Source organism: Buceros rhinoceros, unplaced genomic scaffold (genome assembly GCF_000710305.1).
Source record: "Buceros rhinoceros silvestris isolate BGI_N320 unplaced genomic scaffold, ASM71030v1 scaffold18324, whole genome shotgun sequence".
NCBI lineage: Eukaryota > Metazoa > Chordata > Aves > Bucerotiformes > Bucerotidae > Buceros > Buceros rhinoceros.
Window position 1 is genome coordinate 21481 of NW_010409043.1, and position 14354 is coordinate 35834.

Consider the following 14354-nt stretch of genomic DNA (forward strand, 5'->3'; position numbering starts at 1 on the left):
GCCAGCCAGGCCACAGCACTGTCGGCATTCTCCCCCTTCACTGAGGTCTCAGCTCACGGGCAGTGTCACAACCAAACTGCTCCATCTGCTAAGTATTACCTGAACACCCCAATGCATAAAGCCCTTCCATGCTCATTTCCCCAGGATACAAGTTAAACAAGAGTGCAGAAGGCAGGGAGAGGGGGAGGAAAAGGCAAACCTTTGCCATAAGGTGTTGTAAGACAGCATACAAGTATCCACAAGACAAGGCTCACAAGGAAAACAACGCATATAAAGCGGTGCATACAGAAACTTTGCTTTCTGCGGCTGCCTCCCTTAGCTTTCAGTTATTCAGAAGAAATATGGGTAGGTTTTTATCCTACACCAACTCAGTAGAAAAAAATTTAACTGGCAGCAACTTCAGAAGTTGCTTCTAGAGGTTATCAATCTAAGAAGCAGAGAGACAAGCTCCTGCAGTCTTTGCAGCAAAATTACATCTCCACCAGACAACCCAGTCAGCTTTGTACTTGCAAAGCAGAGACCAAAACAACTCTACATGCTGATGTAGTGCAGAAATATCCAGCTAGAAACTAAATTGAAAGACTGGGCTTGCAGACAGAGTGAGAAAGTGTTAATCTGATCTTCAGTCTTCTGATGAACACAGTGAACTGAGTGGAAGAGGGCACCAGGCAAGTCCATTACCGCTGGCAAGACCAGGAGCACGGACATTAACTCGGTTAAAATACAAACACTCCCTGGTTGCAAACCCAGGGCACTTTGTAGCTGATGATGCCAAACTGGAGTAACATTCCTCTGCCTTGCAAAAACAGCCACCTTGATAGGGCCAGGCAGCAAGGGCACTGTATGAGTTTTAAAGACAAGTAAAACTAATTTTTGCTGCCAAAACTACTGAAATCCCTGAATGAAGCGGTAATCTTATCTGGGGTATCTGCCAGTGTTAGTCCCAGGAGCAGCAGTGGAAGACGGAGGGGTTTGATGCCCTCCTGTAAGATACTCTGCATACATCTTATCTCCCTGTTTTTCCTTTTGTGGAAGCAATGTATCTCTTGCTGTCTGACTAGACCTCTTTGAAGAAAGGCAAATCTCGCCTGCTACCACTGCTAGGTCTGCTCTGCTTCCCGTTATTTTCTCCGACACCAATCTCTTGCCCTTGTACTTGAATTTACTACAGCATTAAGGAGGGATGGCCTGAGGTCTTGTGCTATGCTTAAACATGTCAAACATTGCACACAAATTTCTGGTCTTCTCCCCCATCTTTACTTTCAACTTTTCTTTACTGCGTCTCACTGAGTCAGGGCCAGGTCAGTAATCTGCAGATATTCTGGATCAAGCAGCCCAGTGAATGTTGCACAAGCAGCTTAACTAGACTTTATGAAACTTTTGGACTTTAGCGTTCAGATCTTATTTTAACCTAGAATAATAGAATTATGTTATCCAATCTCTGGAATTTCCTGGATGAGTAACAGATTTCATATTCAAAAGTGCTGTCATGCTACTTCTTTCTGCTGCTTTACACCCCCACACAGCCCACCCCCACAGTTTTGCAGGGAGCAGGAAAGGTGGGGAGTCATGATATTGCACAACTGCGATTTATCTTTATGATGAAGTAGCAGGCAGCCCTGACAGCCTGGGAGGGAACACTTCCCAGGGTCTTAGGCTGGATGGATGAAAGCTGTGACACAATGCCTGAAAAAAAAAAATTAAAAAACATGCAAGAAAAATTTTCAGGGCTCCTTGGATAGAACTATAAGGTCCATGTCCCAACATACACGCTGCCCCTGGGACAAGGTTGATGGAATTAAAGTGACTGTTCTAAAGGCTATGAGGATTTGCTACCTCAAGTTTAATGTCAGTCAACAAGAGGGGGCATGCAGCAAGCAGATGCTGGTGATTTATACACTTTGGTGAACTCAGTCATGGTGGCACTTGGTAATACTCTGGCAGTGTAGCCCAGGACAACAGGTCAACACAACAGTCATTAAATAAAAATGGTTTGTGGACCTTGGAAATTAGTTTCCAATCCTGGCCTAAGCAGCATCCCAGTTTCAAATGGTATCTTAGTGTTTCTTTATCAGCAAAGACTTACAATCTGCTTCATTTATGTACTGAACAAAGATGACCTTCACTGTTAGCAGCACACTGTTAGTAGCACAGAAAAGTCAAAATCTCAAGGATGAGCCATCAAAACCCCAACAGATTTGAGTATGTGCCAGCAATCTGACTCACATGGGCAATGAAATACAAGATAGCTCTAATCTAAGGGACAGGAACATTAGCAAGGGATAATGTCTTCTTTCCTAACTACATGAAGAGCTCAGGAACAACATTAGGCCGGAGAAAGGTGAGAAACAGTAGCACCGAAATCAGCACATGGGAGAGCAGACCTCTTGCCTCAACGTTTATTTTTAGTACTGAAGTCGTTCACATTCAAAATGTAACCCATCACACGAGATACCCATTTGGAGAGACAGCAAAGAGGAGACAGTCAACTCTTTTCTTTGTAATTTGCAATACATCTTCATCCCTCATTACAAATGTCTCCAAACAGTGGAGAATCCAATACATTCACCATCGGACTGTCAACAGCTTCTTTGGCTTCTTTGCCTGATGCTACACACTGTTCCCAGCTCATTACACTGCTGACCCTGCCCAAACTTTTCCTAAATATTGAGAAAAGGATCTCCCAGACACATTCCTTATGTATTTGTGTGGTGACTGCCGCTCCTCTTTTTCTCACTGACTGAGAAATGCGGCATTAAGAACCAGAGAAGATACCTAGAGTCCAGAAGGCAAAATAGTTCAAGCAGGTAAAATGCTGACATCTAATTAGATCACTGTATCCCTTTTGTAGCTCACATTTACAAATACATACTCCACAAAATAAAGCATTTTGATTTTGCAAAGAACAGAAGGAGTCATCAGTCTGGAACAAGAGAGCGTGTTTGTACATGAAGGGTGACATCGCAAAAGTTTAGAGGTTTTAGGAGAAAAACCCTCCCCTACGTTCAATTTAGAGCGTCTACATTTGTCTTATTAAAGAAGTAAAAATGTAGCTTCTGGGGCCTAAGAATTAGACAGTGGCCAAAGTCTTCGTTTCCAACTTCAGTGCTCCCAAGATATTCTGCTCCTTCCATGAAACTGTAAGTCTCATGACTGACTCATTGTCAGAGCAAAAAAATCCACCTCCTGTGCATCATTTCCCAGTTGCGCACTGGAAATCTTGCACTTTTAATCAAAGCTTGTCATTGGAAGAGAATTATAATTTTCTCCTTCCCTCACAAAAAAATACCCCAAACGACAAAAAACCCCACCAAACTCAATTGCCCCAGCCGTGGCAGATGATATAAAGAACCTTGTCTTCCTGGCACTGATAATTAAATTCTATAGCTCGTTGTTTCAGATAAGCACTTGTAGTTGTATGCTAGAGATAAAAAGAACTTATTCTTTTAAGAGGCTCTAATTAAAGTGGCAAGAGGTTAAGAAAGGGTAGTTCACAGCCTTCCCCCAGCTGCTCAGCAAGAAATAAAAGTTAAAGTTGGCACAAATTCACATGTAGTTTATTAAAACTGGATGCTTCTGATTTCCAAGTCATTGTAAAATACATGAGTGACATGGAGAGCAAATACGGTTTTAGCTGCACTTTTTATGATTAAGTCTTAAAGGTCAGAATTTGAAGCAGGTCTGTATTGCTGAGAGAAAAATCTGAGCCAGCTGGGCTCTGGCTTCCCAGCAATACAGTATGAGTATGGGAATGACCAAAATTATTCTAACAGTCTTGTGCCAAGAATGTTGCTCAGTCTGAGCTCCAGGAGGGCTACTTGGGAGGCAAGAAAGATAAAGAAGGTAGTTCCTGTTGCTTTCTTCTCTGAGTAGCCCTAGTGATAGAGCACAAAGCAGCCTGACTGTCACATGTCCACCAGAAAGAGAGCCTTTTAAGCACAATTCCACAGAGGGAGCAGTCTAAGTTTTATTTCCCTGACCACATAGCTTGGCGATGTCATCATTTTGTAAAGACACTATGTAACCACAGTGCATGGTGCTGTGCCTGAGCTGTGACACAGGGACAAACACACGGGATAGCTTTGCTTACGTGACTTCAGGACTAACCTTGATCTCAGAGAACAGGGAAAACCAGTTTGTTTCCACCTGCCGTGGGGAATGAGGAGGTGCATGGCAAGAAAAACACACAGCACCAGAGACCAGATGGGAGAAACGCTGTTTGGGAACTCAGAATGGGAGAGCTATTGACACACACAGCACTGCACAAGCCTGAAATCCAGCAGAAGGGAAGATTCAAAACAAAACACTGTCTGTACTCTCTGCTTACAGAAGCCTTCCTTAACAGGCCCTGCAATTTGGCCCTAGAGAAATGATAATGCCTTTAGAGAATCCTACCCCTGGCTCAACACTCAGTCATTAACGCTCATGAGATGGTATCTGTGAAACTGAATCCTCTGAAGTAAGGCTGATGCAGCTAACTGTGCCTCCCTCTTTGTGCAAAACCTCTCTTAATAATCAGAAAGGAGGCAAAACCTAGATATTAAAAATATATTTAACACACACATGTATTTTAAAATGGTTTTGTCAAGTTTTAACAGAAAAAGCAAAATATGAGGACTGGATACCACAAGATTTCCTAATTTGTGGAGCAGGTGCTTAGAAAAATAAAGAAGCAACTTACCATGCTCTAAGTCAACATTCAGAGTGACAAAACTGAGCAAAAAATTCATGTTTGTCCAGACCGCTGGACACAATTTCTGCCCCAATGACTGGGTTGAATCTCTCCTAACAGCAGCATGCTGATAAAAGCTGAAACTACAACACAGGGTTTATTTCTAAAATGACTTGAAATTTGAGACTTCTTGTGACTATTATGTGACAGGCATCAAGTCAGCACCTCATCTCCCAAATGACATTTGCTGTTAGAGCTACTGTAGCCAAACAAGAAATTTTGACTACTTTAATGTTTGAGAAATCACCTGCATCCAAAATGCCTTGTGCCAGGATTGCTCCAAACTTTGCCATAACATCATCATGCTTATCATTGATCACTTTGGAATAGAGCTGTCTGAACTGGCTGACCTGGAAAAAAAAAGAAAAATAAAAAAGAGAGATATTATAAAACTGACTGCATCAGTCAAATATTCTATTTTTCATGGAAGGATCCCGGATTTCTGCATGTGAGGATGACATTTGTCTTTTCAACAGCTTTAGTCATTGGTGCTACAATTCATCCCACTACTAACTAATTACAGGGCTGTTCCCCACTTGAAGATACCCATATAGTGATTTTAAGATAGTCAGAATGGACACGCCTTACCAAAGCCCATTTTGCAGCCCTTACAGAAACAGCCTGAGAATCTCTGGAGTGTCACTGGAATAAAAGGCCAACTGGTGAGTTTGTAGCAAGAACTATTATATGTTCTTAGGTGCATGACACCGCACTTTATTACCTCAAACCTACTCCATTTCTCCTGTACCATATTTCTCCTGTATTGATATCGCCCCTATGGCGCTTCATCAGCAAGTTTTGCTACTGCACTCCCACCTTCCAAGTGAAAATCATTAATGCATGTATTTAATAAAGTAACAGTTCACGCCATGGTATGTTCATCACAATGTCTTAAGTGCACATTAGTAACAGAAATAGCTAAACCTTTGCTTATCTTATCATCATTGCTTCAAACAGCTTCATCTTCCACTGGCTCACTAAGTGTGGAACAGACAGATATTGCTGGTATCACACCCAGCAATATCTAAGGCTTTATCACAAATTAACAACTTACATCTTTCAATATATACAGTGGAACACCACCACAAGTAGTTTTTCTAGCTGAAAAAGCAGAACAGGAAATCCCAAGCTGCAACACAGTCAAAACCTAGGAAATTACATCCCATTCACAGCATGTCTGGGAAGAAGAATCTTTTCTACTTCTTCCCTAAATGAATTTTAATGCAGATATTCATATGACATTTTGTTTTAATTTTTTCTGTTTTCACACTAAGCCTTGACACGATCAAAAGCAAAGAGGTCTTTTCATCCTTCCATGATGTCTTCAACAAACTTTTCCTCACTAATGGTCCACTTTGTTGCTGGTATTCCAAGTCCTCTTCCTTCATCTGCAGCCACAGATGAGAGGACAAACTTCCAGCTCAAGACAGCAGGGTCAGACTCAGCCACCAGAGACAGAGCAGTTCCTAGGATTGCAATCAGTTAAAGCTTCCAAGTATAAAACCCTAACAGCAGACAACTCCCTAGCCACTTTTCACATCCAAAGAGCGTACGCCTCTCCAGGGACACCAGTCAGATTTGTTCAGTGACAAGTGTCTGAAGAAAGGTCCTACCTTTCACCTGTGAAACAGACAGGGTCTGCTCTAGGCAGAGACCAAGCTTCACCACCCCCACTATGAACATACTCTCGCACAGCCTCTGGTGCCCCCAGCACCCAATTGTACCAGTGAAAGAGGCTTAAACCCTGGCTACGACACTCAAAGTCCTCCTGGTTGATACATTATGCAGTGAACAGCCAGTACCCTGTCCATGCAGGACACCACAAGCTCCAGCGCTGTGCTAAGGCTCGGAAGCACTGAGAGAAGCCTTCAGGCAGCACTCCTAGCACACGTGGCCTGGCTTGGGGTGCACTGGGGAATCTCAAAGCACTTACAGACTGCGTTTTCACAGCCATGAAAAGAACAACTATTCAAACAATTGAGTGGGTGACATGAGAACTGTGCGGGGAATAACGTTTTGTTAAACTGGGATTCATCAAGGTAAAAAAGCAAAAGATCGAAACAGAACAAAGAGCTGACTGAGGGGATAAATCAAACTGCAGGGAATTCTCAACAAAGCACAAGATCATATTCCCCAGTAAAAGCACTTCAGAGCGATGAGGTAATCCTGCAGTCGAGGTATGGTAGCAATAAATTTCACCACATTTCACGTGTGAGTTTTTGACCAGGGTCAGTAAGAAGTTGACTCTACCTTTGAGACATTATGTCCAATGTCTGGGATGGAAAGAAGACATGGGTTGCCTCTCCAACCCACAAGCATTTCGCCCCAGAGCTGCAATGCTGCTTGGCAGCCCTACGCACTCAGTGAATGCTTCAGATTCAGACAGCATTTTTCCTGCAAAACAGCTCTCAATGCACCTTAACTCGTGACACCATTCAAAGCAAGAGTGCTCTAAAGGAACAGACACTCCCTGGTTGATACCTTTCCTGCCTTCGCTCTTTCAGCCACTAACCCACCTCAACTCCTTCAGCACTGATCCCATCTAACCTGATGAGATCTAAACCAGCCGGTGACAGCAAAAGACACTACCATGCATACAAGAAAATCATGACCCACTAAATACAACTGTATTAAAATTACTTCACTTGTTTCACACAAATGGACAGTCTCACAACCATGAAGCACCAGAGCAGCCAACTGCTTTTAAAGAGGAGCAGCAAAGCTGAAGAGAACAACACTTCTGTGGTAGAGCAGGGGGCATTTATTAAAACTGACAGGGGAAAACAGCAGCTATTCCCACTTTCCAATCTAAGTAAGTCCAACAATTTGTGTGCTCAAATTAGTTTTTTATTCACCAATTCCCCTCTGTATTAATAAGTTTGAGGTACTAGTCCCTGTCCCCAAAAGCCAGGTGACTTAAATTTCCTTGTATTTATTAAAGCTAAGAAAAAGGAGCAACATACATTGTCCGGGCAGCCACACAGACAGATGCACGTCAGGGCAATACTGCACACACAATACAGGATATACTGACCAAACTCTGCTCTTGCTCCACTCCATGCTTTTTCATGCTCTCCTGATTTTTATTTATAAAAGCTTACTCTGATTCAGGGCAATACTGCACACACAATACAGGGTTTATCCTGGATATACTGACCAAACTCTGCTCTTGCTCCACTCCATGCTTTTTCATGCTCTCATGATTTTTATTTATAAAAGCTTACTCTGAGATTTATGCTTTTGAAATAAATAGTTTGTTTCTTATGCCTGACCTCTTGTACACTGGAAAAATACCTTAGTTTGCATTTGCAACCTGGAACAGAGCCTGGTGCACTATCAAGGACAACCACATGCAGATTAGGTGAATCAAAGAATTTGGGGACAGAGAGTGACACAGAAGCAACATGTAAAACTACTCCCTGGGCTGGGCTGAGGAGCAGGAGTCCAGTGCCTCTGTTTAGAGCTCATAATTCCTGTGACTCTGGGCTCAGCTTCTGGGTTTGCAGTATTTATTAAAACAGATGGATATTACAAAGCTCATTCAGTGGACTGTAATCTGGGATTTACACAGTAATCAAATCTGCAGAGAACAAAACCCTGGGTTTGCAAGAAGACATTCAGCAGAACTGCTAATGTTCATGTTGGCATCTGAAGTCTGATGGAGCAGCACCTTGGGACAGAGGGCAGGAACGCCTCGCTCGGACAGGGCAAGGCAGGGCTAGCAGGGGAACTCCTCCACCTCCCCTGGTCATGGCACGCTGCCCCTATGAGCACCCTTTCCCAACTATGCCTTCCACAGCTCCTACTCACACGTGCCTTAGTCTAGAGCAGAACAAAACACCTGGGCAACAAGCCCACCAGGAACCCACCCACTGGGGCACCAGGACGCTGTGCAGGGCAGTGAGCTCACTGGGACACCGACAGCTGCAAGGGACAGCAACCCGGCTGCTAAACCCGAGCAGATCGATTGCCATCCCTCCAGGTGACACGTACAGGTTACAGCAGGGAATCAGCTGAGAGCAGGCATTCAGTGAACAAGCACCAAGCAGCTACAGTAAGAAATAGTCCTAACACCCTTTACTTAGAAAAATACAAAATACAGTGACACATCAAGAGCTTTCAGACAAATTCCGCGTACCTGTGCATTGTGAGCTGTGGACCACTGCCAACCCTGGAAAATGCATTAAGCAACTGGGCCCCTTCTGATGTTTTAATTTAACATCAGCAGAAGCAAAACTGTTCTATGAAAGGGCGTGAGACTACCCCACCTGGCCTTAGGGACCAGGCAAACCCAGACTGAAGGACTGCCTCAACACTTGTATGCCCAGGGGGCCTGCAGGCTTATTCGGGCTCCTCCTGTAAAGCAAATGCTTCACAGAAATGGGATTTTTGATTGGACCAGGTTCCAGCTGAAAACTTTCCTTGCTGCTGGGGAAAGCTTTGGCATCTCTAGCTGTAGTGCTTCAGTAAGGTATTGTCCTCACATGGAGCCAATGCTCCATCTCTTTGGAGAAAGAAAGTGGTACAGGAGGAAAAAGCTCAGTTCAGCTTTTGCTGTTGGGGCACTCACCTCCTGCAGGATGGAGCAAGATGTCAACAGACAGTAACTTCTTCAGCTACTGATGCAAAATCTGCCAGAGTTTGTCTAGTAGAGCCCTTTAATCTGCTACTATTTCTCCTTCAAACCACAGCAACAAGCACACCCCAAACTAATGGACAGATTTATTTAATATGCTATGAAACTCACAAGCTCTGTTTCTCCCTTGAAATCTTCAAACACTTTAAAAATTTTATAGTATTTGGAAATGCTATCAAGAAATTTATTTGGGTGACTTCCAGGAGGAACTAAAACGTAGGCAGTGACTCATTTCATGTTTACTAACAACACACACACACACCATTCGGATAATTAGTGCTCGCCAAAATGACATGCCACTGATTTCACATGCAAACGCAGAACCTTGGACACAGTCAGGAAACAACACAGGCTTTAAGACATGACAATGATACAGCACCGGTTCCTGCAACAAACCCAAGGGGCTGTCATTTATCTGGTTGTTTCCCACTTCTCCCTCCACCAGCCAACGTTCATGCAAGAGCAGCCCATGAGATTGTTAAGACTTAATAAACAGTTAACTAAAGGACACAGTGGCAGATGATGCACATGGTGTTCTTGGCAACTGCAAGTTCTTAAGAACAGAAGTATTTAGGAATCTGTTTTTATTAAAATGTGTTTTAAACTGTTTGCATTTTCTACCTATCTTCTTCAAAAGTTATTTTGCATACACTTGCTCTCTTGGAAGAGCACAAGTATGCAGAAGCACCTAAGGGTAACAGGTTTACATAAAGGAATGTGAACGTGCTACTAGAATATAGCAAAATTCATTCAGAACGTAGCAGAAACCATTCTTGCATCCTAGCAAGATGTAGCATTTCATCTAAATGGGGTGGCAGGGGAAGCAGATTGCTGGCCCTGGTTTCTTTACATTTTAAAGATAATAGGCCAAGATGATCAAAGGAGGATGGAGGAAAAGCCTTGACCTTGCTTACTATATTCTCATTTTGCCAAGATGACTATCCTCACACAAAAGCAGGAAAAAGTAAATTCAATTCAAGTTGTCAGAAATGTAGTTTGTCTCCAAAACTGCCATCTTCATTACCCTGCAGGTCACAAATACATAATGAAGTTGTCATTGATTTCTGGTACAATGATCTCATCACATCTATAATTTAGGATCCCATTTCACAAAATAAACTTGTAATTGTTCTATATCCTGCACTACTATGTTTCTTAAATGTATCAAGAGGTCAGGAAAAATCATGCTGGCTGCACACAGAGGAATTGTGTTTCAACTCCAAAGAGGCCAAATCAGCTTTACACAAGATTTGCTACCCCTTTTGGCATTTGCAAGTTCAAGGGAGCTCCATATAATGCCAATTCTTTATTTAAGCTCTGTATTTAAAGGTAAACTCTTTAAATTATTTGTTTAAATAAAGAGTAAGCACAGCAAAAAAGAAGAGGAATACAAAGACAGCAAAGGTGATGCAAAGGCGTATATCTACATTCTCTCACAACAAAAATGGTTTCTTTTAAACCAAATTGATTTTAAAATCTCTGTTTATTGCTGGCATTTCAGCACTGCAATACTCAGCTCTCAAAACTCTGAAATTATTTTATTTCTGAAAAATCTAAATCTATTCAAGAAGTATTGCTTGGAATTTAAAGTCCTAACTCAAAGCACACAAACAAGTAGTTTACCAAAGAAATTATCCCAGAACAGACATAGCTGGAAAGTACTGAAAACAGGAAGATGGTCGGACTATAAATGACAATCTCTTTTATTAAAATCACCATCTCTCATATGCAAAGCATCATGAATTATTTAGCGGCAGTGAGATGATGATACGTGAAATTTATCTTCTCTGTAACCCAACCAAGACCAGAGGTACAGCTTGTGGGGTATGAAATCCATCGTGCTCCTCTTGCATTGCTGCATAAGCAGCTGGTAAACAGTAACATACACCACCCTGGCACACAGTGTGGCACCAGTGTGCCGCGTAGGAATCTAATCGGATCAAAATACATCACTGTAACCCAAAACTGCTGGTTTTATCAACCCCACCCTTTCACATAGCAGCAAAATAATTTTTCTTCAGACTGGCAGGCAGTTTGGGAAAAAAAAAGTTTCCCATGGAGAATAAATAACTTAATTGGCAGCATATTCCTCAAAATATCGCTTTTACTTTTGTGCATGAAACTATGATGGTTACTATTAAACTTTTGGGGTGTTCAAAACAAGTAAAATTTTTATGTTCTGTGTTTAGCTCCTAAATTATTCATCTATTCCAGGGATTATTAGTTTATAATCTGTAGCTTTGGGGGCGGTTGTCTGTTTTTGTAGTATCTGCAGAGCTTCTATGACTGGGTAATGAATTGCCTTCTGTATTTATTACATATCACCACAGAAATTTTGGCTCAAACAAAGCTTTGGCATAAAGCTTTTTCAGTTCCTCTCCCCGGTTTCAGTCAAGCCACTGAACCCCCACTCTACACCTCACCCTGTATTTGCTAGCCAGTTATTTTAATCACCCATTTAACAACTCTAGGTATTACGTACCTCTGAAGTCAAGGTTACCAGGCCTCTCTGGGTAAAGAGATCTGACTTAATACACACCTCAAATAATGTGTAATTTTGCTAGCTGTTTCCCTGACCGCACCTCTCTTTGGGTCACACAGACTCTTTCACCCATCATCTCAGAAGAGTCTGAAACTCCAACAGACTCAGCAAGGAAGGCACACCAGTCTCGGATGTCTGACTGACTCAGAGCCGTCTGCAAGTCCCATCTCAAGAGGATTAGGACACTATGCAAACTAAAATAAATTTATTCTCATAATGTCCCTTCACAGAACAAAGTACCATCTTCATCTCTTTCAAGGGGGAAACTGAGGCATGGGAGAGCTATACAATGTGTCCAACATCAGAGAAGCACAGATTGATTAAACCTCATCTCCTATGTTTAGGGCCAACATTCCAAGCACCTGACCACAAGAAGAATAATAAAAACAACAAGCAGTTTCTTTCCATAGAAAGATAAATCAACTTCACTTTACAGAGACTTTCTATCTGGGAAGATAAAGGGATCCATCAGAACTCTAGAGTTCTCCCCTGGTTTATTCAGTTGGACTACAATTCTGATAATATAAACAACATTCCCAGATTCTGCTCAGTGAAAACTAACTGGTTTTTTTCTTTTCTTTTGTAATAATTTGACGGAACAAACTGTCTGCCAGCACATATTCGTGTTCTGTGACTTGGAAATACCCGAACACCTGTATTTATAGATTTCCTTCGCTGACTTTCCACTTTCCCAAGTAAAATCTTCCACTGGATAAAGAGGTTTGCTTTTTTTTTTGCCTTTCTCCCCATCCATATACAGTAAAAAAGTGGCTGTTTTTATCACAGTTCAATTTCTAAAATGACATCAATAAAAGTAACCCACATATGACAGATGAGTAGCAAAGTACCAGCTACTGCTCTGCCTCAGCACTCACAAGAGCGGACGAAATGTGGAACCTCAGGGCTTCTATTAACGTAGACTGTACAAATGTTTGCATATCATCATCTGTCATATATTCTCAGGACAAACTACTTTTAAAAGCTAAACTCAGCACACGCAATCCTTTCTGCCTTCTGAGCACAAAGAAAAACTCCATTAAAAAAATCCTGTATTTGCTATAAACCACTAAGCTAGTTCTGACAGCAGAAACTGTTACACCTGCATGGTGTGAGATGAACTACGAAAAAAACTTAACAGGACTTCCTGCAGTCTGATCTCATCCAAAACTAAGTTTACTACCATCAAAACCAACTTCTTTACTAAATAACGGTGTTCACGCAAATCATGAGCGTACAGGCCCCAGTATGTTAGCGGAACACAGTCGCTTTCACATCATTACAGGATGCTTTTACGCCTTTTAAGAAAGAGCGTTTACTCTTCTAACACCTAGAGTTAAGATACCGTCATCTGTCAGGTGTGTTTGGCAGCATCGCTCCCCCACTCACAAGTGCATGCCCTGACCCTTGCAGGAGCCTCCCTGCTGTGTATTCAGCTCTGGCTGTTTACCAGGTACCTACAAATGTACTGCCAAGCGCTGAAGAGCTCGCACCCAAGACCGTTTCTCCGCAAAACAAGGCAGTATGCAAGGCATGGCACATTACCTTTGGGCAGGTGATGTCCGTCTGCTGGATCATGATAAGAGCAGATGCAATCAGAGCTCCTTGACGAACATAGTTCACAGGATCATTTGTCATTGGCTCAAGCAAATTAATTGCTTCCTAAAAAAAACCCAAGAAATAAGCAGTCACAAAGTTAATAGTATTATTTTTCGTACCCCTGGAGTCAGTACTCTAATGGAAGGTTATCAGATTGATGCTATCAGACATACTGTCTAATATATTTTCTCTGCTCTTGGTAAATGAAGGAGAAATGTATTTCTGTGGATTTTAATCTAAAAATCAGGAAAAAAAAAGCAAAAATGTAAAACCCAAGTGATGGATGGAACAAGATCTATCTGCAGAAGCAGGGCAACAGATAAACAAGCTGTTGAGAGCAATAAATGCATTTATCATATAAGAAGCACTGACATGCCTTACATAGCACATATAAATTATTAGTAACTTTGTTTGCCATTTTCTCCAACAAAGAACATCAGCATTACCTTCATTTTCTGCATAAGAAACAAATGAATCAGAGATATCAAACAACACGACGGAGGTTAGAAAATGGAATGGTAGAACAATCCAGGCCCCACATTCTTGGCCTTACACTTTATTGTTAGGACCTGTAACACTTAGCATCATGTGAAAGCAATCACTTCAAACCCACATCAAGCAGCACTGCCTCTGTGCACCCATATTGTAAATAGAAGTTTTCAAATAATTTCAAAATGCACTATTGCTTCTTCAAATTCAGTAACTTCCCAGCTAAGCACAACAGGAACAATGATCTCTCATCAAGCATTCCTTTCAATGCAGTCACTGATTATGGACAGCTCTAAGAATCTATTGTAATAAATGCTGCTTAGACATACCCACGATCAGCGTGGGCAATTAGGCACACT

General features: G+C 41.9%; 1 protein-coding gene across 1 annotated transcript in view; it reads right to left on the reverse strand.

Moving 5' to 3' along the window:
• The window catches only part of PSMD1 (proteasome (prosome, macropain) 26S subunit, non-ATPase, 1), a gene marked incomplete at its 5' end in the record, with an annotated part of 70410 nt that overhangs the window by 9459 nt on the left and 46597 nt on the right, over positions 1–14354 (reverse strand). Inside the window, 2 exons of the mRNA XM_010135109.1 lie at positions 4980–5082; positions 13453–13569. Of these exons, the coding sequence (XP_010133411.1) occupies positions 4980–5082; positions 13453–13569 (220 nt within the window). The remainder of the gene's footprint in view (positions 1–4979; positions 5083–13452; positions 13570–14354) is intronic.